The following is a 24,381-nucleotide window of genomic DNA, read 5'->3' on the forward strand; positions in this document are numbered from 1 at the left end:
GTCTTAGTAATATGAGACATGCACATTTTTTACAGCTTTTTATATTTTTTGTTGTATTACCTTTATGCATTTTGAACAGTTTTAACATGTCATATGTGGATTTTAAAAGGTCTGTTGTGGGCATTTCTTTGTATGAAGTACCCAACGGAGTATTTCCTGTGTAACCCAATACTAATAATCCATAAATCCTGATGTCAGTTCTCTTTAGCTATCCCTTTTCACTGCAATATCTGTTTTGTTATGCATGTTCTCTTATTTAAGGATATCAGGCAGCAAGTCGAACATATTTGAACATAGAACTTTTTTAAGTTGGCATTTTTATACCGTATAGATGGACTTATAATTGACTTAGCAGATGTATATGTACTGTTGCTATAAATTCAATGTGTAGCAAGGAAACAACTGATACTCCATAATAGAGAGAAAAAAACATTCAACTGCTTGCTGCCTTTTTTTTCCTTGACTTTTCTTTTCTTAAGCTTATATTTCCATCCTGATGCCGTACTCTGCGGCAGCATTTCACATCAGTCTGACTTACTTAGAATGTCATGCTTGAAGCATACCTTGGAAAACTTCTTTTTTAAGCCAGAAGTTAAAGGTTCTTTATCTTTAAGAAACCTTAGCTCTCTTTAATTATGATTATCTGTGTGGGAAATTTCTGTTATGCAGTATAAAAAGTGCATAATTTGTGCACTGATTTCTTGTTTATTTTATTTGTAGCATCCCATTCTTTTTAAAACCAGATTACTTCTACAGGTGTTTAAAAAGAAATAGCTCTTTAAGTATTATTTCCTTGAGATTACTTAAATTATTAGAATATAATTTTTAGAAATGTAATTTGCTGGAGATATTTCAAAGATTTAAAAGGTTTTGTGCCATTTTCTACAGTGTTGTATAGATTTGTAAAAAAATGTTTTACAGCATTTCTTTTTCCTGCATAATACTACTTTCAAGGAAAGCTCTTTTTTGAGGTATATATTGGTTTATAAAACGAAGAGGGTCCACCAAATCTACTTTTCAAAGATCTCTTTAAAGCAGCACTTTTGATCATTAGCGTATTATTATGTTTTTAATATCAAACCGATGGATTGTATATGTTGTACAAAATATTAAAAGGTGCCACAGGAGAAAAAAATCATTTTCTGTTCTCCTATTTTGTATTATACAAAAGCCATTAAAAACTTGTTTAATAGATTCACGGCCCAAAAAAATGCAGTAAGTCCTCAAATGTCTTTAATCTGAAGAAAGTGCTTGTGCGGGGAAGCAACAGCAATGTTCAAAACTAGGAATCTGCTGTAGGGTGAGATGCAGAGAGCGCTTATTTTTAGTTTCCAATCTGTGTGCTCTGCCCTGTGGAAGGGAAGAAAACACATCCTGGATTATAAGAGTGTAACTGAAACCAAGTTCAAATCAGTAAATTAAGCAAAATAATATTTGAAATGTTCAAACGAAGATTTTATACAACTTATAGTCATATTACTATGACACTGTCTTTTCTAGGTCTTACTCTTCTTAATATCAACTTGTAAGTTTAACAGAAAATGAACAACCCAGACATTAGTGCAGTATTGTTGATGAGCCAGAGCTTTAGGGTTGAAAATACTTCTCAGTAAGGTTCCTTTTTAACCTTTTCATGAATCAAGCACTTGTCTTCACACCAAGACTTCATAGAATACCAGGTTGGACAGGACCTCAAGAATCATCTGGTCCAACCTTTCTTGGCAAAAGCACGGTCTAGACAAGATGGCCCAGCGCCCTGTCCAGCTGAATCTTGAAACTGTCCAATGCTGGGGAACCCACCACTTCCCTGGGGAGATTATTCAAGTGGCTGATTGTTCTCACTGTGGCAAATTTTCCTCTTGTGTCCAGTCAGAATCTCCCCAGGAGCAACTTGTACCCATTAGCCCTCGTCTTTTCCATGTGACTCCTTGTAAAAATGGAGTCTCCATCTTCTTTGTAGCCACGCTTTAAATACCAGAACATGGTGTTAAGATCTCCCCTAAGCCTTCTTTTCTCAGGGCTGAACAAGCCCAGTTCTCTCAGCCTTTCCTCACATGGCAGGCTTCCCAGTCCTTTGATCATCTTTGTCACCCTTCTCTGGGCCCTCTCCAGCCTGCCCACATCTTTTTTGCATAGCAAGGACCAAAACTGAACACAGTATCCCAGGTGTGGCCTGACAAGCGCTGAGCAGAGCGAGATAACAACGCCTATCTCTGCTGGTGATGCCCCTGTTGATGCAACCCAGCATCCTGTTGGCTTGCTTTGCCTCAGCAGCAGCACACTGGTCACTCATATTGAGCTTGCTGTCCACCAGGACTCCCAGGTCCCTTTCCACAGAGCGGCTCTCCAGCCAGGTGGATCCCCACCTGTGCGACATGCCTGGATTATGTTTCCCAGGCGCAAGACCTTGCACTTGTTGAGCTTCATAAGGTTCCTTACTCAGTTGGTATCATTGGGACACTTCGTCAGGGTACACTTGATCCCATCATCCAGATCACTTATGAAGGCATTAAACAGCGTTGGGCCCAGTATCTATCTGGGAGACCCCACATGTGATGGGTTGCCAGTTTGAAAAGGAGCTATTTACCACCACCATCTGGGTGCAGCCCATCAGCCAATTCCCCACCCATCACACAGACCACTTGTCTAGACTGTAACACATCTATGGAGGAGGCTGTGGGAAACTGTATGAAAAGCCTTGAAGAAATCCAGGTAGTCAACATCAACTGCTCACCCTACATCAACTGAGCAGGTTACTTTGTTGTAGAAGGCGATCAGGTTTGTCAAGCATGATTTGCCCGCGGTGAATCCGTGCTGGCTTTTCTCAGTCACGTGCTTCATTTGACTTGTGATAGCCCCCAGGAGGATCCGTTCTGTAACTTTGCCAGGGCCTGAAGTAAGACTGATGGGCCTGTAATTTCCAGATCCTCCTTTAAGCGCCTCTTGTACAGGGGGTGACATCAGCCTTCTTCCAGTCTTCTGGGACATCTCCTGATCTCCATGACTTCTCAAAGATTATGGAGAACGGCCTCGCAATGACATCAGCCAGCTCTCTTAACACCCTTGGGTGGGTAACGTCAGGGCCCGTCGATTTGTAGGGGTCAAGCTCCTGCAATAGTTCACTACCAACCCTTCCTTCACTGACAGGGGGTCTGTGTTTGCATCAACCTGGATTTTTGTTCCCAGGGCCTGGGGCCCAACAGTGCTGGTAAAGATGGAAGTGGAGAAAGTGTTGAGAACCTCTACCTTTTCAGTGGTGTTGGTGACTAATTCACCTCTCCTGTTTAACAGTGGGCCAACATTTCCTTCTGTTTCTGCTTGTTGTTTATGTACCTGAAAAACCCTTTCTTGTAGTTGATGACATCTCTGGCCAATTTCAATTCTAACTGAGCTTGTGCTTTTCTAACTGCATCTCTGCACACCCTGGCAATGACTTTGTAGTTCTCGATGGGTAGTCGTTTGCTTTTCCATCTCTGGTACGCTTCTCTTTTGGTTTGAGCAAACTCAGAAGCTCACACTTAAGCCAAGGGGGTCTCTTGCTAGGCCTACTTCCCTTACCTTAAAGGGGTGAACTGGTTTTGTGCTTCCAGGAAGAAAACGTCACAGCACTCGCTAGCTCCTTTATCCTCTGTGGAAGCTTCCCACGGAATCCCTCCCAGCTGAGCTCTGAGTGAGCTGAAGTTTGCTCTTCTAAAATCTAAAACCTTTGTCTCAGTACTAACCTTCAGGGTGCTCAGCAGGGTCCCAGACTCCACAACATTGTGATCGCTGCAGCCAAGGCTATCACTCACCGAGCCACGACAAAGCAGGTTTTCTTGGTTTGTGAGTAGCCAAGTCCTGCAGTGCCTCATTCCTGGTTGGCACATCTAACGTTTGTGTGAGGAAGCAGTCCTCTGTGCATTCCAGGAACCTGATGGATGACATGTGAGCTGCTGTATTGTTCTTCCAACAAATGTCTTGTAGTTGGTAGTTGAAGTCACCCATAAGAACCAGGTTCTGCTGACATGAGGCTTGCTTAAGAGGCCCAAATAATCCTTTGTTGGCTTAAGTGACCCAAATAATATTGCTTATCATCTTGGTTTGCAGGTCAGTAGCAGATGCCTACTGTAAGATTCCCTCCTGACCCAGAGGCATTCGACAGGGCTTCCACAATCACTGTAGTTGACTTCTATACATTCAAGGTTCTCTCTGAACACAGAACACGAATCCTCCTCTTCTTCCTTGCCTGTCTTTACAAAACAGCCTATAACCATCCATCACGATCCTCCAGTCACGTAAATTGTCCCACCATGTTTCAGTTATTCAGTTGTTATAACTTTCTGACTGGGCATGGAGCTCCACTACCTCCTGTTTGCTCCTCAGGCTGCATGCCTTGGTATACATATACTTGGGGTGGTTGGCCTGGTTGCCATCTTGGTTCTCATCTTAGCTAAGGAACATTTGTTGCTGCTCCGGCTGGCCTGGCTTATTTCCCAGTTGGTTTCAGTGGCATGAGCATTGCCACTTTAGAGCCCACACCCAGAGTCCTTCAGTTTAAAGCCCACCTCGCCAAGTTGGCCAGCCTGCTGCCACACATTCCCTTGCCTCTTCTAGACAGGTGGATGCCATCCCTCCCTAACAGGCTATAGTCATTGAAGAATGTCCGGTTGTCATAAAAGCCAAAACCCTCACGACAGCACCAGCCACGAAGCCAGGTGTTGATTTGCATTATACGTCTATTTCTGGCTGCGCCCTTTCCTCTAACGGGTAAAATGGAAGAAAAGATCACTTGGGCATCAACACTTTTCGCTTGCACCCCCAGGGCTTTGTAGTCTTCCTTCATTCTGCCCAGGTTCCAGCTTGCAGTGTCATTTGTGCCCATGTGAAAGAGTAGCAATGGATAGTAGTGGAAGCAGTGAAACATTTGTTGACAGGGTAGCAGTATCTTTTATTACATTAGATCAAATCCTCAGTTGGTTTAATCCAGCATCATGTCTCTGTTACATCGCGTAGTGCCATGTATGGGATAGTCCGCTTCCCAACAGTGGGCTGCCCTCCAGCATGCTTTGTTTTCTCTAGCATCTATTTTTTAGCAGCTACTTTTAGAATGACATATGGACTATTTTGTTGCCATGAGGGGAATACTCGTTATACACCATGTTGGAGTCCAGTCTTGGCTCCTTGACACACCTCAAGCTTTAGCTCCGCTGACTATATAATGTAGACTGATGAAAAGGGTCCTCAGCAGTGGGGAGTCCGTGCCCTGCTCCTCTCAAGGAAGGGCTTCTTCAGCGGGTAGGAGACTCAAAGCCACGCCCTTTGCTTACATTTTTGCACTGGTTTGGTGAATATCACTTTTTTGCCCACACCTTCTGCTGAGGCTCAGTTGGATGCACTCTTGAGATGCATGGATTCAAATCCCCGCGAAGCAGAGGGGCTGAGGACCTGAGAGGCTGTGGTCACAGCAAGGCTATCATGTAAGAGTACAGTCTCGAGACATCACTTGTGGTAGCTATGATTTCATTCTGAATGTCAGACATGTGTCCCAGCAGCTCCTTGTGACACTTCTCAGCCAACTGCCTGTTGAAAGTCTTAATTTGGTTTGTGAATTCCTCTCCCGAAGGCAGGAGTCACACAGTTACAGCCCCAGTGAGTATTGCTGAACCTACATCCCTCTCTGCTGACAGAGATCTTCATTCTTGTACCTTTGAATCTTGAAAAGGATGTCACATAACTAACTACCTTCCTCCAGTCATCAGTGTCACTCTGGATCAGATTTTGGGCTCTGACAACCATTAAAATATAAAGGCATAGATGGTTTTTAAGGTGCCTTTTGCTACACATAGAAATTTATTTATATTCATGACTTAAAAACAGATTTTTTTTTTTTTTTTACCTAAAGACATGCTTGAGAAACACATTAAGAAGATTATGGGATTAGTTACATGGTTGCTGACCTTCTATTTATCAAATCATTATTTGCTTCCTTTGCAAGAGATAATGGTTCTTTACAGATGACAATAGATAAAATTGCAGGCCTGAAATTCCTTGGTCTCTCTACACCTTCGAGGTGCTTAATCTCTGAGGATGCTGTACCGTAAGGTCAGAGTTTCCCAGCACAGGATAATATGACTAAGCAGTTTTTAGATGTTGTTTTGCACAGCAAGTAGACAGATTTGTACCTTGTGAAAGGGTTGTGATAGCCACTCCGATAGTACAAACTGCATCCTGAGCTGATGCTGGACTTCTGGAAAAGAGACTGGCTTTGCTTGCAGATCCTTTCAGCAGAGAATAGTGCAGGTGAAAGAGAAGAAACAGAAACTTCTCCCTTGAGGGCCTAAGAGCAAAGGCACTTTCAGCAGGGTCATGTTTGTTCCACAAGTTCAGTTCATAGAACCATAGAATAGTTTGGGTTGGAAGGAACCTTGAAATGTCATGTAGTCCAACCCCCCTGCAATAAGCAGGGACATCTTCAATAGATCAGGTTGCTCAGACCTGGAATGTTGCCAGGGATGGGCCATCTACCACCTCTCTGGGCAACCTCTGCCAGTGGTTCACCACCCTCATGGTGAAAAATTTATTCATTGTATCTAGTCAAAATCTGCCCCCTTTTAGTTTAAAACCATTACCCCTTGTTATACTGCAACAGGCCCTTGTTCAAAAGTCTGTCCCCGTCTTTCTTATACGCCCCCTTTAAGTAGGGGGGGAAGGCTGCAAGTCTCCTCAGCCTCCTCTTCTCCAGGCTGAACAACACCAACTCTCTCAGCCGGTCCTCACAGGAGAGGTGTTCCATCCTCTGAGCATTTGTGTGGCCTCCTCTGGACCCACTCCAACAGGTCCATGTCTTTCCTGTGCTGAGGGCAGGACTCCAGGTGGGGTCTCACCAGAGCGGAGCAGAGGGGAAGAATCCCCTCCCTCGACCTGCTGGCCACGCTGCTTTGAACGCAGCCCAGGACACAGTTGGCCTTCTGGGCTGTGAGCGCACATTGCCGGCTCATGTCCAGCTTTTCATCTACCAGTGCCCCCACCTCCTTCTCAGCAGGGCTGCTTGTGCCTTCATCCCTGGACCAGAGCCAGGTACCCATCTAGGACAGTTTGTCAAACACTGTCCTCTGCCTTCAATACAGCACATCGCTGTGCTCCCGCCACCTGCTCAGCTACAAGGAGAGAGGGCTGCACCCACAGCCTCACAGGAGGAAAGTTCTGAAAGTTTTGAAACCCAGGCGTGAAGGATCCAAATGCTCCTTCGCTCTGTACCTTACTTGTTAAAGCCTGACAACTTTTGCATTAGCTGCTTTAAAAAAAATTTAATTTTGCCCCCTAGACAGTGTTTTGGCAGCCTCTTACTGCATTTCTGCACAGCTCTACCTTCAAACTTGGAGAGCAGGATGAGGAAAGAAGGGCAGACAAACAGACTGCAGTGCTTTCTTGTCATCATAAATATCTTTATTGTGAAAAATACCATAATTCCCACAGTTCTAGAAAAAACAGGTTTTGCTTTTTAGATTTACTATTTTATATAAAGACACTTTATAATTTGAAACATTTGATATATCTCTGGCTAGCTTTACTTATCCTTCTGAAAAAAAACCTGCTACTTTGAGATTTGCTGAGGGCAAAAAAAAAAAAAGATTCTCCCATTTATTTATTTTTTTTATTTTACGGATAAATGTGTATTACAGAGCAAACAAACAATACCTTACAATAAGGCACTTTTTAATACAACTAACCTGCTATGCTATCCTGGCTGGTTTCTGGCAAAGCTCCTACAAACCACAGCCCTAAACAGAAGAATAATTCTTATTCCAAACACTGGTCTGAAAACTGAAACAATAACAAGCTTTATTTTTTATTTATTTTTACAAAAGTTTAAGCTGACACATTTTCTGCATATGTCACAAGTTTGAGCTCTTAAATTTGTAATTCACTTTGAATCTGTTTTAATACTGATTTATTAATACATCAGTATTAAGCATGTATCAAGTAAAATACGCCCCATCCCACCTTGATTTTAAAACAAGTTGGAAACGAGTTTATTAAAACTGGAAGAGAGAATTCAGCAGAGAAAGTTTGCAACTACATATAGGCCAATTACTGTAACGATGCTTCATGCACCTCTCGGGGTTTACAAAACACCAAGACATTTATTTCAATGTTCAGTTATTGAACAGTATTGCACTACAGACACCCACTAATAGATAGAAAGAATTCCGCTCCCTCGCACATCGCTTGCACCACGCGCACTCAGCGCGTTACCAGTGCTTCATCTTCTAAGGTCACATCAGGAAACGCATCACCATATCTGGAAAGCCTCGAAATGTAAATGTTTTCTTTTTAAACACAGCTTTGTCTTTCTGTCTTCTCAGAAGTACCTCAGAGCACCTGCTCCCTTAAAAACAGTGCTGAGTGGTAACACTTCTTGTAACCAGCAGCTGCTTACTCTCTGGAAGACTTACTCTCCACTGTCATTTTTGTTTCATTTTAAAGACACTGTCTTCCACAGAAGGAATCTATGAACAGCATCCATGCATTAATCATCTTCCTTCTTCTACTGACTACATTCAGGCATGGGGGTTTTTTTTCCCTTAATATGTAATTTTCCCTTTCCCATTCATTCTCAAAATAAACATAATTCTTTTTGTTCCTGACTGCTTCCAGCGTACAGCAGAACCGTCCATTGCCGTAGAGTAACAAACACGCACCGCTCCAACACCAGTGCCTTGTAGGGACAATCTACTTCTGAAGGCCCATCTTATTCCTTCACTTCAAAAAAGAAAATTAAAAACCAGGAAACAATTTTCTCAGCTATAGCTTTTAGAAGAGAGAAGGGAGAAGGACGGCAAACCCTACAGCAGCCGCCCGGCCCGCAGCGAGCATGGCTGGCTCCGGCTCACCGCAGCCGCCCTGCGCGGAAGCTCCCTACCCATCTTCCCCTGGCTGGGAGCAACAAGCACATGCGCAGAGTGCCGGCTGCATCGGCTGATACCAGGGGGCAACAGCTTATTTATGGCCCAGCAAGTTCCTATGTCTGAGCCTTTGAGGTCCTACGAGAGCCACGCTAGCCCAGAACGGCATCCTGAGCATCTTCTACTGAGCTTAAACAAAAAAAGGTCAAAAGCAGAAGTCAAACTTCCAGAAAGTTATTCAACTTGGAAAATCTCTGACACTGGAGTTTATTAGGCTGCTGAGGTGTTTTTGTACTATAAACTGTTAGAAATCACCGCATGCGCTCTTCAGCTTGAAGATAAATTTCTGCTGAACAAACACTGACCTTTAAGTTGCTGGCGAAAAACATTTTACACAGCCACATGGCCTCACAATTCTGTTTGCAAAGTACTTGAGGCAAGAGACAAGGGTTATGCTTCAACAGCAACTCCGATTACAGTAATAAAACCCCGACTTTCACATTTGAAGGCCTTATTTGCTAATTTAATTTGTTTTACTGAGGATGCTTATGCTTTCAAACACCATGAGTTCAAGTGAGAGCAGATTCCTATCAACTGATTATTGTTTTCCAGTTAAAATCCAATCAAGAAAACACTGATGAACTGTAATTCTTGCATTCTAAGAAAATGGCTGCTTGCTGAAACTCATCAGTAAATTTGATTACAGAATGAGAAGACTGTTCGCTGACAGCAGCTACAGTCCTGGCAATGCCACACATTGCATTCACGCAGTTCCATCAATACCCTAAACCAATTATAGCTACGTGCGTATCGGGGAAAAAAAAAAGCTGGGCTTTTGGCTAATGGATAGTCCCTCTTTTTGCACACAGGCAGCTGTTTCTGCAGTACTGTGGCTGTTTCACAAAACATAAAGTTACTTCAAACCATTTCACATATAGTATTAACTCACTGTTGCATCACCCAGAAGAAATTAAACTGTATTACTTCAGGGAAGGCCAGAGTTAATATCGTATTCCTACAGGCCACAGTACACTCACCTCACAACCTGTATCGGTTCTCGATTTATGTACAGAGAAGTAACAAATTGATGCACAGTCGGGGAAGTGTCACATCAAATTTTTTTGCTCAAATCTCAAGCAGATATTTTGTTAAAGTGCAAACTATTCAAAAACAGTACCTAAACATTCCAAATCACACTCAAAGAGTCTTTCAAAAAACATCAAGTATATATATTATTATTTTTTTTACTTTCATATTTGAAAATTACCACTAAGGAAATCATCTCAATTCATCTCAGGTTAATGAATAAAGTGAGTAGACATCTTCAATAGTTAGTTACAAGTGATCTTTCAGAGCGACTGTTCAGACTCGTTCAGCACGCAGCCTCTTCACCCACCCCACGGCCCCGCCGGCAATAACACAGCAGGCGGTCACCAGGGTTTCCTGTTAAGAATACTGAGAGATGGATCATTCTGCTGAGCACAATGACTACAATTTGTTAATGTAGAGACTACTGTAACTACCCTTTCCACGTTTATTAGGCCCCGATTCAGAGAAATATTTACATGCATTTTTACCTTTAAGTATATATTTGAGTCCTAAATTTATGCTTAAGTGTTGTCCTAAAGTAGCCTCTTAACTGGTGTTGTTTTTTTGTTTTTTTTTTTACATCCGTAGGAATAAATGTGTCCTGCATATCCACAACAAATACGTAGGCAGTAACAAACCCCCCCAACCAGTATGCGCTTGTCAAATTCACCACCAAGCAAACTCTCTGAATACTAAAAGAAAGAAGGAGCTTTCTTCTAGCGCAGTAAGACTCTGGGTTATGGACAACGTTAGAAATTAAGATTTTGGGTCTTGAACGGAGAGACTTTTTATTTTTCAATGAATTAAAAAACAGCAGCAGCCACCAGAAACAGTCTTGGCTCTAACTGAAGTGAAATTTGAATGTAAATGGTCCTCCTCCAGAACCAAAGGGGTTAAATCCTTGCCACGTGTTCCAGTTCCTGTGGAAAGGGTTGCCCCCACCCTGCTGACTCTCTGCATCCAGTGGGTCCTCTCCCGCATCAAACTTCCGCCTCATTTCTGGAGGAAACAAAACCAAGATGGAATCATGGCACAGCAGTTAGGGCAGTAACACCAAGCATCTTGGATGACCAGTAACCAATTCAGAATCCACCCCTCCAGGCCAGAGAGCTGCAACTGTCACTTGTACTGGCAGCAGCTACATACTTTCTGAGGTTTTTCAAAGCTGCCTGGGAGACTGCAGCGGAGAAGAGACTAACTCCATGAAAACACTATACGAAAAAACTTCAAACAAGTCTTTTAGTTTAAAACAAGGCAAGACAGTACCTGGTTGTCCAAAAGGACAGGTATGAATTTCAGTGGGGGCAGAACAGCTGCACTTTGGCCAACTATGTCCCACAAATAATTGGGACATTTTGTCCTTGATGAGTTTATTGGACCTGTTCTCTCACAGCTGCAGTGACTTGGGATGGCCTGAGGGCAGACCATGCTGTATCCTGCCAGTTCTTCGCAACCAATAAATTCCAATATTGATCATTCAACAGCAGCACGGAAGTCAGCATGCAGAGCCCCAAATGTTTTCAGTCTTCTCCACATACTGTTCATCAGGCAGAGACTGTCTAGGGGAGAGCAGTTTGGAGGCAGAAAGCATGTTCTTTAAGCAGTTCTGTCCAGCGAGGAGAAAGCTGAAACCTTCCCGAAGACCCACAGACAAGCCACAGGCTACACCACTGCTCTGTTATTCAGACCTGCATGTAACTTTCAAGCAGCCTGCAAGCACCACAAGGTTTTTGATCACCTGGCACTTTTCCAAGACACCCGTTTTATCAAGGCAGGCTCTAGCAGGGAATCATGAGACTGGCTGGGGTAAGAATGTGGAAGATAACCTCAAGGTACACCAGAGTCCTATGATAATAAGCTTGCAAATGAAAGCTCAGGGATTCAGAGGTCCGCAGGCTTTCTAGTTTTTCTTTGTATAACCAGCATGGTCACTAGAGACAGAAAATGACCTGAGAAAAAAGTATCTGGATGAAAGGAGAGAATGTTGTCATAGTAAGGGACAGAAAGCAATACAGATAGCATTACAAAAGCCAAGTACGACCAGTGTTACTCTTCTTGCCCAGTTGGTTTGACAGGAATGGTAAACATGCCATAAAAAAACGTGTCAGGGAGCATGTACATGAACTTGTCCTGGAGATGCTGACAGGGCAAACAGCATGTCAAACACTTCCAGTATATAAGTCTCCTAATTTGTGCTCATAATTATGAACAAAGATCACATTAACACAGCAACAGGTTTTCTATTAACCAGAAGCGTTAGTAATACAGTTCATCACTCTCAGATTCCCCCTTTCCCTCAAGAAAGTCGAAGCCCATTTGCCTAATGATCCTGAACAGTTGAAGATAAAAATGGGAGTCTCTCATATCTACATGGCCTCAAGTTGCGCCAGGGGAGATTTAGATTGGATATTAAGAAAAATTTCTTCACCGAGAGAGTGGTCAGGCATTGGAACAGGCTGCCACGGGAGGTGGTGGAGTTGCCATCTCTGGAAGTGTTCAAAAAACGTGTGGATGTGGCACTTCAGGACATGGTTTAGGGGACATGATGGTGCTGGATTAATGGTTGGACTCGATGATCTTGAAGGTCCTTTCCAACCTAGTGATTCTGTGATACATCTTTTATGGGCTTCTCTCTTTCCAGTGACCAGACAGGAATAGTTTAAAGACAAGAACCTAACAAATGGCTCTGCTTAGGAGGTTTTTGGTTGGGTTCAGTTGGTTTGGGTTTTTGGTGGTGTGAGTTTTTTGTTGTTGGTGGTTGGTTTTTTGTTGTTTTTTCAAAAAAGGATGTGAGATAACCATGCCCATTTTTTATTACATTCTCAGGACTAAATGGTCCAACCCCTTCTGTTCATCTCTTGGTAAGAGAGACACCAGATCTCCCAGTCACCAAACCACAGGGTGTGCGAGAACAGTGACAGCATTCTTCTTTCCCCCTCCCCAAGAGATGACCAGCAGGCAGACAGACCTGACAGGGCTCCTTGCTCCTAGGGACTGGGCTGGCCCCAGGAGCCTGGCCACAGACAGCAGTGGGGGCATCCTCTCCCTCAGGCCGACAGGAGCCAGAGCACCCAGTCCCCTGCCCTCAGAGAAGTGCTCTGTTTGCAGAGCATCTGTTTGCACAATGCATCTAGGCTTGGATACACACAATAAGGGACAATTTTGAGAGCTTCTCTGGAACACTTCAGGTGCTGTTAAGATCTAAATGTAGTCTGCAGTAGAACTTTCGGCAGGAGGAGACATGCACATCCTTAAAGTTAGCATCTCCAGAGTTAATCAATCCTGGAAGTCTCTGCAAGATGATATCCTAAGACGAGACCTTTGAAATAATGAATTTTTATTTGACTTGAAACAAAAGTCACTGAAACACAATGAATAATTCCACGTATACATCTGACTTCATGCAAGTGAAGATGGAGAAGGGGAGAAGGGGAAGGGCAAGCTGTGATGCTTGCTATGACTTACAGTTGCTGCATTTTTACATTACTGTGAAGTAGTAATTAAAAAAAAAAAGTCACTGCATAAGAACAATCATTACCTGGGTCAGTAAGGACTTCTTTAGCAGCTGCTATATCAATGAATTTTTTCTCTGCTTTCTTCTTTTCTTCCTCACTCTGGAAGTTATCAGGGTGCCACTGGGATGCCAGCTTTCTGTAAGCTTTTATGATTTCTTGCTTTCGAGCATTTCTGATGGATAAAATTACAGGTAACTTAAAATTTTCTAATTGTTCATATGCTGCAGTAGTGAATCTACAGGTTTATTTTAAACATTGAGATAGTAATTAAGGGCATCAGGAAAATCATGAGTTAGTTAAGCTTCTGCAGGTGGCACTGAAGATTCTTTATGTAAAGAACAGAGGAAGCAAGTTGCAACTTTAAAGAAAGATTACTCACTCTTTCCTTCACCACCCATTTACTTCCTTTGCAAAGATGCTACTGCCAGCTACTACACAAAATACAGTTCCCAGTCTGAAGAATTTACACTCAGGTGAGTAACAATAAGCACAAAGACTAGAGATCAAATTAGTTCATTACTGGAAGGATGACCAAAACTAGTTCAGAATTGGACATTCGTTTGGTCCTCACTAGAAAGAGAAGTTGATAGTTTCTCTCAAGGTTAATGGCAAAACTATTTTAGCTACCTTCTAATTAGTTCTTTCAAACTCTTCTAATCTATCATACTATCTGCCACAATTTTATTTTTTACTGCTTTCAGTAATACTTTTCAGTCTTCATCTCCTTCCCAATTCATTCACCTGACTCTTGGTCATCTATACTAAGGATTTCTTGCCAAGGGATTTAATTCATTCCTTACCAATGTTGTTTTTTTTAATTCTTTCTAAAGGAACTGTAAACAAATGCTACTTAAAAGCTGAACACTTCTGTACACTGGTACAGTAGGAAAGTGAAGGTAGCAAGATACAGGAACAAAAACTAACACTCAGCAGAACAAATTCAAGTGATCAGCCCTAGATGTACTGGTTTAATAACCAACTTTCATACCCATCATCTCAGATATTAATATCTCACCTTTTTACTCCTAAGATTTTATAGTAATCCCTCTTCTGTGATTGCTTCAGCATCCTCTGGGCACGTTCTAGCCCCTCCCGAATCTGCTGGTCATTTTCACTATTGGCTTGAGCAGTCTCATAGTCTTTAATAGCTTTTATAAAAAAAGTGAATGAAAAAAGATTACACAACTCTTTACAAACTTCAGGGTTTTTGTTTTTTTGGTTTTTTTTGTTTTTTGTTTTTTTTTTTTTCAAATTAGAAAACCTTGGAGTGGAGGAGATTCATTTTCACATATAAGTTGGGTACTTTTCTTTCTTTAGGTTCATCACACTCTTTGGAAAGGAAGGAGAAGGAGGGTTACTAGCAGCAGATCAGAAAACTCTCTAGATGTTACAAAAGTCACATGGATGAACATAACAAGCATCTAGGACTGAGACGAAACAGAAATCAAGAAGCAACTTTCAGCAACTAGCATTTGAAGAGCCCACTGCACAACATTAGTTCCATACATTGCTGTTCAACTGAAGGATGAATGCTCTCAAAACGCTAGAAAGCCTCTTCCTCTTAAACGACAAAGATGGATTTCAGGTTACCAGTAAATTCACACTGTTAGTGAAAGACAAATATTTGCTTTTTAGGCCTCTGTATAATATGCACACAGTTACATTTTGAGTTTTTTTTTTTCCAAAGGAATGCTCTCACTTTTCATTCCTGAGAAATGCAACTCTTGAAATAAAGCAAGAGAGGTACTGTAATGTATTCATGAATTTAAGAGATTCCGGGTCTACTTTTTTTTAAGTAAACTATGTTAATATCATTAGGGGTAACTGAATGCTTAAGACCAAGTTTAAATATTCTTTGATATCAAGATTTATCAAGGGAAGCAACTGTTGAAGTCTTTAATGAAACTGCTCTTCTTTCACTGTTACAATCCTCAAAGTCTCATTTGCAGATCCAAGTCTCCTAGGTTTCTCAAGTTAGGCAAAGTACTTGCATCAGATTATTTCCAAGCAGATGCTATTTCTCAGCAGGTGTTACATTTGTTTTTCACTGTTTCTGAGCAAGACAGCAGGAAGTGCTAATGAATTTATATTACCCAAACATCTGATACTACTGCAATCTTATTTTGGTTATTGAAAAAAAAATTTCCAAAAAGCATTTCCAGTGCCCCAACAATTTTATATGCTATTACAAACAAAACAAAATTTCTATTCATTTTCACATCACTGGATACTGTCATTTTCTGCTTGAACAAAGCATTTTGGCTTCTGCTGATATTTTTAAGTCATTTAAAAAAACTCAAACGGGAGTGTACATTAATGAATGTGCCCAATATATGCTGTCGAAACTGATAAAATAAAGAAAATCCAGAGTTTTCATTATGCTGCTTTACAGCTCCAATAATTTTAAGCACCAGTGTACTTTATCTGCTTCATGTAATAATGGGAGGTCCCATCGCAACGTTCTGCCAAATGCAGATCAGAGTGCTCAACTTCACTGAGCATGACATCATCTATAGCACACACCACTGCTGGCAACCAAGATGCTCAGGGGTCAAGTATTTGCAACCACAGTACTAGATTTCTTTTTAAATTGACTCAACTTATTTAAAGGCTGCAAGTATTAAGCATACAGGAAGGTACACTTTTAGTGCTGCACACTGCAAAGGGAATGCACCCAGCACACCTGACTGCAAGAGCATTTTGCACATTCTGTCAGTTGGGAGACACTTCCATTTCACAGAATCACAGAATCATTAAGGTTGGAAAAGACCTTTAAGATCATCAAGTCCAACCATCAACCCAACACCACCATGCCACTAAACCATGTCCACAAGTGCCACATCTACACGTTTTTTGAACACTTCCAGTGATGGTGACTCCACCACCTCCCTGGGCAGCCTGTTCCAATGCTTCACCACTCTCTCAGTAAAGAAATTTTTCCTAACATCCAATCTAAACCTCCCCTGGGGCAACTTGAAGCCATTTCCTCTCATCCTATCACTAGTTACTTGGGAGAAGAGACCAACACTCACCTCACCACAACCCCCTTTCAGGTAGTTGTAGAGAGCGATAAGGTCTCCCCTCAGCCTCCTCTTCTCCAGACTGAACAACCCCAGTTCCCTCAGCTGCTCCTCATAAGACTTGTGCTCCAGACTCCTCACCAGCTTCGTTGCCCTTCTCTGGACACGCTCCAGCACCTCAATGTCCTTCTTGGAGTGAGGGGCCCAAAACTGAACACAGGATTCAAGGTGCGGCCTCACCAGTGCCGAGTACAGGGGCACGAGCACTTCCCTACTCCTGCTGGCCACACTAGTTCTGATACAGGCCAGGACGCTGTTGGCCTTCTTGGCCACCTGGGCACACTGCCGGCTCACGTTCAGCTGGCTGTCAACCAGCACCCCCAGGTCCTTTTCCACCAGGCAGCTCTCCAGCCACTCCTCCCCAAGCCTGTAGCGTTGCATGGGGTTGTTGTGACCCAAGTGCAGGACCCAGCACTTGGCCTTATTAAACCTCATACAGCTGACCTCTGCCCATCGATCCAGCCTGTCCAGATCCCTCTGCAGAGCCCTCCTACCCTCCAGCCGATCAACACTCCCACCCAACTTGGTGTCACCTGCAAACTTACTGAGGGAGCACTCGATCCCCTCATCCAGATCATCAATAAAGATAATAAACAAGACGAGCCACAAAACTGAGCCCTGGGGAACACCGCTTGTGACCGGCCACCAACTGGATTTAACTCCGTTCACCACAACTCTCTGGGCTCGGCTGTCCAGCCAGTTCCTCACCCAGCGAAGAATACACCCATGTAAGTCATGAGCCGCCAGTTTCTCCAGGAGAATGCCGTGGGAGATGGTGTCAAAGGCTTTTACTAAAGTCCAGGTAGACAGCAACCACAGCCTTTCCCCCATCGACTAAGTAGGTCACCTGAACATAGAAGGAGATCAGGTTGGTCAAGCAGGACCTGCCCTTCATGAACCCATGCTGGCTGGGCCTGATTCCTTGGCTGTCCTGCACATGCCCTGCGAGCATTCTCAAGATGAACCACTCCATAATCATCCCCAGTAGCAAGGTGAGGCTGATAGGCCTGTAGCTCTCAGGATCCCACTTCCATCCCTTCTTGTAGATGGGTGTCACACTGGCAAGCCTCTAGTTGTCTGGGACCTCCCCTGTTAACCAGGACTGCTGATAAATGATGGAGAGTGGCTTGGCAAGCTCCTCTGCCAGCTCCCTCGGTGCTCTTGGGTGGATCCCATCAGGCCCCATAGACTTGTGAGTGTCCAGGTGATGCAGCAGGTCATTGACTGCTTCCTCCTGGATTATGGGGACTTTATTCTGCTCTCCATCCCTGTCTTCCAGCTCAGGGGGCTGAATACCCTGAGAGTACTTGGTCTGGCTATTAAAGACTGAGGCAAAGAAGGCGTTAAGTACCTCAGCCTTTTCTTCATCCTTGGTGACAATGTTCCCTCCCACATCCAATAAGGGATGGAGAGTCTCCTTGCCTCTCTTTTTGTGTTAACATATTTGTACAGACATTTTTGTTATCCTTTACGACCGTGGCCAGATTGAGCTCTAGCTGGGCTTTTGCCTCTCTAATTTTCTCTCTGCATGACCTAATGACATTCCTGTACTCTTCTTGAGTTGCCTTCTGCTTCTTCCAAAGGTCATAAACTCTCCTTTTTTTCCTGAGTCCCAGCAAAAGCTCCCTGTTCAGCCAGGCCAGTCGCCTTCCCCGCCAGCTTGTCTTAGAGCACACGGGGAATACCTGCTCCCATGCCTTTAAGATTTCCTTCTTAAAGAATGTCCAGCTTTCCTGGACCATTTTGAAAGAACTCTCCACTGTAGGAATTTTCCTCTTTCAGAGAGCTAATTGCTCTCCCCACCTGAGGGGTGAGGGTTGGAAATAGGTGGAAGCAGGATGACAGCTTCCTGACCACAAGAAGTTTGCTATGAAACCAAGAGACTTATTACTAATTCACAGTATGTCGAGTAAGACATTTAATAAATTCTTCTCAGTCAGTATTTCTAAAAGCACTAGTACCTCACAAACACACACCATAATCGTGGCTGCTTCTTACTGGCTGGCTATTTCAGAGCGCACCTCTTCTTCCTTTCATCCTGTCCCTCAACATAAAAGGAACAGCCAGTTTCCAGTATCACTTTCAATTTAAATACTTCAGGCAAATCTAACTCTCCTTCTTTCAATACAAGAGTTTTCACAATCTCTCAAATAGTAATCGCAACGTATCTCTAAACGCCTCAGCTGGCTTTCCTATCTTGCTTGCATCTTTAAAACAGAGTGACCAAGATTGACCATTATTCCGTATACAGAATTCATTTCCTATCAAACACGAGTAACTGCAGACAACTCATGTCCATGCCAACTGGTTCAGTTGTTCCTCTGACAGTTATGCTCTTACTGAAACAGGGACTGTTTCCTCTACAGGGGAAGGGGGAGGGGGCAAGGGGGAATGATGACCTGACCAATTTCGGAACAGAAACATGGGTTGTTTTCTTTGACAAAACCTGTGCTGTATACCTTAGACAGACTCCTGTACTTATGAGGTAAGCCAGAAAGGGAGTCATTACACATCTGTCTCTGTAGACAAGCCCTGGATCTCATGTGATTATAAAGTAATTAAAACCATTTGATGGGAATCAGAACTCAGCTATACATACTGAAGTGCATCTTGAACATTTAACAATAATCGCCTTAAAAGCTCTGAATTACAAGTACTTCGAAATCTCCTGTCTTTAGACAGAAAAATAGGGGCCTCCAGCGTGAAAGTTTGAGGGAAGAATGAGAATCACTTTGCCCCTTTAAATATAAGACTATGATTTTAATTGCTCTACTGCTCTCTACAGCAGAGAGAAATCAGCCATCATTTTCTAGCAGTTAAAACTGAAGGATAAGTGAAGACACCTTCAGGCAGACTAACATTAATGGACTATCATACTGTTATGGAGGCTCTGCTGGAAGGCAGAGTGTAACTATAACCATCTCACTACTGTCAAGGGCAGGAGGAAGGGCAGGAAGAAGGCAGGGGATATGCTAAACAAAAGGGATTTGGAGGAGCACGGTTCCACTCTAGCATGGTTGTCCCCTCAGAACCATGCTAGGCCAAGCCCAGTGGGCTCCAGCCCTGGAAATAAGGTCTCCCAGATCCTAGGTGCATCCTCTCTGTGTTTCCTTATATCCCATAAATAGGGAGACATTTGCTCCAGCACAAGAACAAGTCGGCACTGTGTGTTTGTGCAGGACCTTGTTACAAACTTCTTTCCCCTCTCCCCCCTGCCTCTAATTTCCAAGAGTTGCCAGATTCTCTCACCCTAGAGGAACCAGAAATAGATGAGGATTTACTAGAAGATAATGTTAGAAAGATCCGAATTGAGATTCATCAATTTCAAGAAAACAAAGAGATCAATTCTGCCCACTAGTAAGAAGCAAAAGGTACACCTGAGAAGACTCACAGCAGGGCCTGCTCCTCTCTGTACCCTCCTCTAAGCTGAAGATTCATACACCTTGAGGGGGAAAAAATAATCTTAAATTTTCTTTGGGTTCTCCTTTTGCTGATACTCCTTCCTCTTAAATCAAAAACCTTTGTACAAGCCGTAATCTATGTAAACTTATATTCTGTACCTCTAACTACTTTTAGGGAAGTGGTTTGGGGGTTTTTTTATTCATTTGTAAATCTACTTTTCCCAACACTGACTGAGCTTACTTCCACTGTAGTGAAGTACAGAAAAAGATTGGGAAATGCCTAAAGGGGGCCTCATGACTGTGAAATCTTCCTAAGCCTTACCTTTAGGTTGACATCACAGTTCTAAACAATCAAAAGATGGAAAAGTATTACCCTAAGAAAAGCAGAAAGACAATTTTTCCTTACATTTTGTGAGGTTTTTTTTTTTAAAGCAATCCCTTTGTACAAAGGTCACGAGTTCGCCAAAGTTCTGTTGTCTTCCACCCTTTTTCTTATAAGCAGGAGGAAGGCTTGCCAGCCTCAGCAAAGAGGGACTGGGACTAGGTCAGTTCAGAGATATAAAGTCTGATGAAGAAGACTGCCTGAAATGACACCAGTCCTCTTTATAGCATGTTTTCATTTAAGTCAAGGGAGGCCTAAAAAAAGAACAAAATAGGTATCTCATTTTTGAAGTGAGCTTCAAGAGATGAGCAACATCATCCCTCTGCGATTAATTTCTCAAAAAGACAAAAAACCTGAGCGTGCTATTAATGAGAACAGCTGCCTCATGAATGTTTAAATCAAAGAGATTGGTTTTGTTCAGTTGTAAAGTGAAAGATCCAGTACCAGAATACAGAAAAGGAAAATTGTTCTACAAGTACTAAAATTAATGGAACTAGTTTTCTGCAGATGTAAAGCCTACAAGTCTTTTCCCTCATCACATTTGACTGAAACAGCCCAATGCTTCAAGAACTGCTGCATGACTGAGCACGGGGGTGGAACAGACAGATTGTCCACATTTCCTTCTTAAGCCTGGCTTCTTGAGGAAATGAGATTCACTAAATTAAATTTCGAAGGGTTCTTTTTTTATAGCACAGTAGCACTTAGTACTCTTGAAGAACCTAGGTAACAACATAGTGGTTTACTCTGAGACACCCATTACTCAGTCCTTATTTTCCAAGGCTGTAGATGGGACTGTGTAACAGTATGCATTTTATGGAAACTCCATATGGAAAATGCAGCCTCAGGAACAGAATCAGTTTATTGCTCTTAGCAGCACTACAGAGACCCACAGAGGTGAAGCAATGGCTGTTATCCTTCTCTGCCCTCAACATATGCTAGGGTTAGAACAGTATTGTTTCACACTGCCATCTAAAGACATTAAAATGGAGTTCCTAAAATTGATTTACATCACCCTAACTATAATTACCTCTTATCTCTAAATGCAATTGTCTGACACTGTTGATTATATAAAATGTGTATGAGTAAGCTGTATAGCCTCGTAAAACATCCTGAACATAGCCCACTGTTGTAAAGACAACTCTGCTGTAGATAAAACAAGTACATTCCACTTATACTAATCAAGACAAAATTATCAGCAGATATTTTTGTAAATCTGCAACTACCAGTGCTGATTAGGGCTAACACCATAGTGTAGAATCAAAGTGCATGTTAAATTTTTGAAACACTGACTGCATTTTAAACACCCACAAAAAAGTATGTGCAAACTGCATGCAACTGTACCTTCTTCATACAGGTCTTCCAGCAAATAAGCTTCTGCTCTGTCTTTCAGGGCATTCACATTGGTTGGTTCCAGTTGCAGAACTTCTGTACAAACTTGTATAGCTTCTGTAGCCTGCTGATTCTAGAGAGGAGAAAGTAAAACAAAAGTCATGTAGTTGTGGGGTTTTTGGGGTATTTTTTTGTTTGTTTTAAAGAAATTTACAGAGGGAGATAGAAGCAGAATTACCTTTGATAAACAGTGGCAGATCCTTTCTTTGGCACGAGTAGCATAAACTGGGACTTCTGGCTCAGTTTTCATTACAGAATCATATTTATTGATAGCATCTTCATACCTGTTTAAATCATAAAGATAAGCATAATATCATGAAATATAGTAACTATTTCAGGGTGTTGTGATTTATTTACAAATTTTAATATTCACAGATTTTCACATCTTTCTAGCAATATACCTTAACTGTAATAAAGGTGTGGTGTGAGACAACAGTATGAAGAAAACTGTCATCCACTTCAAGAATTACATCCCCATTCCATCTTCTGTGCTATGAGACAGAAGAGCAGGCACTACTCCTGACAGGCATTTGCAGAAGAGAACAACTACCATCCCTCAGCGTGCACAGTCTCTAGATTTGCCTCCTGTCCCACACACCACTCTACACTTGGAAAAAAGCATTTCCCTCTCTGATGTCTGAGACGGACTAAGTATGGAGTACTGCTGTGAGCACTGCACCATTTGCATTTCTTGGTACAAAAAAAAAAACAACGTTCTTTATGCCAGCTTGAATTGGGCAGTTTTCTCTGCCTGCCTTCTCCACAAGTCACATAGTAAAATGTATTTTTGCTGTGAAGGTTTCAAAGATGTTAAAGTTCCATGGTTTGAGTAAGAAATGGATTAGAACATTCACCCAAAAATACAAGTGTGTGATTGAACCCATAGGTTGGTACAAGGTAGAAGAAATTCAAGCTCTCAGAAGATTTGTTGAAAATGTGCTGGTACTGGATTAAGACAACAACTATAATGAAAACAGTCCAAACAGACTGCTAACTTAATAAAACTATCTTCAGTTGTGCTGATTCACATTCCTGATGTACTTCATTTTAAAAAGCCACCTTGACAGATGTTTAATCACTTGTTAGGGTTCCTTACAGTTGAATGTCATGTGCTTGGAAACACGTAAAACTGAAATAAAGCAAGAAGTAGAATACAGAGGCATTGTCTATCACTTAATAGGGTGCATAAAAGAAGCCCATCAGTCAGATCCACCTTTGCTATCAAGGCACTGCAGAATTACTAGATAGTTTTAGTCTAAAGATGTGGTCCTTTAATCACAGAATAGTTGAGGTTGGAAGACTTCTGGAGGTCATCTGGTTCAACCCCCCTGCTGAAGCAGGGCCATCTACAGCAAGATGCCCAGGACTGTGTCCAGATAGATTTTTAGTATCTCCACGGTGGGGAGACTCCACAACCTCTCTGGGCAATCTGCACCAGTGGAAACAAGGGGGTGGTGGGAATTATTTCCTCATGTTCAAATGGAATTTCCTGTTTCTGTTTGTGCCCATCACCTCTGGTCCTGCCACTGGGCACAACTGAAAGGAGCCTGGCTCCACCCTCTTTGCATCCTCCCCTCAGGTATTTATATACATTGATGAGATGACCCTGTAGCAGAGAAGGCTCAGTGGGAACAGCCCCAGCTATCTCAGCTCTTCCTCACAGAAGAGAGATGCTCCAGTCCATCCATCATCTTAATGGCACTTCGCTGGACTTTCTCTCTCAATAGCTTCATCTCCCTTGTGCTATGGAGCCCCGCACTCCAGCTGTGGCTTCACCAGTGCTGAGTGATGAGAGCTGACAAATATTATCCCTATCTTGTTGCTACTACCTGCTCCACATAGAAGTTTAGCATGCAAAGAGAAGACAGTGGCATAAGAAAGAATCAGAATAGGATCATCACTATGCAAGTCAATATTTACTTTAATTGTAATTTGAGAGCTGTGTTTAGTTATCCACTTCAACTGACAGATGCAAAAAGCATCACAACTCCTCAATCAGTTAGTCAGTGCCTCAGTAATGATTTTTTTTTTTTTTTTTTTTTTTTTAAAATACAGCAGGGAACACTTACCTGCCTTCTCTGATGAATTCCTCTGCTGACTCTATTTGCTTATTGAGTTTCTTTACTTGCTTATACAGAGAGAAGCATTGCTTATGGTCTTGGTCAAGCTTCAGACACTCCCGGACTTCACTATTCACAGGGCGGGGGGGAAATGAAAAAACAAAACCCAAACCAAACCACACAAAAAAACCCAAAACCAAACAAAAACAAAACAGGAAGACATTACCACACATTATGAAATTTCACCTAGAGAATGCAGCATCTATAAGCTGTCCAGAACAGTTGACTTTACACAGTCTCTCCCTTCATCCAAAAAATTACTTTAAAGCGAGACCAAAAAACAGGTCTTCCAGAACATACAGGGATATTTGTCTGGTTTTGTTTTTAATTATTTTGTATTGCCAAATATGCAAAGATTGAGAAGTGTTACATTAATAACTGACTAAGCAGCAGAAGAAAAATATACCCTGGGAAAGAAACTATATTCAGTATTATGAGATACATTTGTTTGTATTTTTTCCTGTATATTTTAACTCAGCTACATTACCAAATACCTATGTAGAAATATATTTTATGCTGC

General features: G+C 42.3%; 1 protein-coding gene across 1 annotated transcript in view; it reads right to left on the minus strand.

The window, feature by feature from the left end:
- Positions 1-10,750: 10,750 nt before the first annotated feature.
- Positions 10,751-24,381, minus strand: part of DNAJC3 (DnaJ heat shock protein family (Hsp40) member C3) — a gene marked incomplete at its 5' end in the record, with an annotated part of 35,686 nt that continues 22,055 nt past the window's right edge. The window contains 6 exons of the mRNA XM_082011724.1: positions 10,751-10,973; positions 13,513-13,661; positions 14,505-14,637; positions 21,694-21,814; positions 21,920-22,025; positions 23,811-23,930. Coding sequence (XP_081867850.1) covers positions 10,816-10,973; positions 13,513-13,661; positions 14,505-14,637; positions 21,694-21,814; positions 21,920-22,025; positions 23,811-23,930 — 787 coding nt within the window. The 3' untranslated portion in view covers positions 10,751-10,815. The remainder of the gene's footprint in view (positions 10,974-13,512; positions 13,662-14,504; positions 14,638-21,693; positions 21,815-21,919; positions 22,026-23,810; positions 23,931-24,381) is intronic.

This window comes from Phaethon aethereus (genome assembly GCF_964289735.1).
Source record: "Phaethon aethereus genome assembly, chromosome: 1".
NCBI classification, from domain to species: domain Eukaryota; kingdom Metazoa; phylum Chordata; class Aves; order Phaethontiformes; family Phaethontidae; genus Phaethon; species Phaethon aethereus.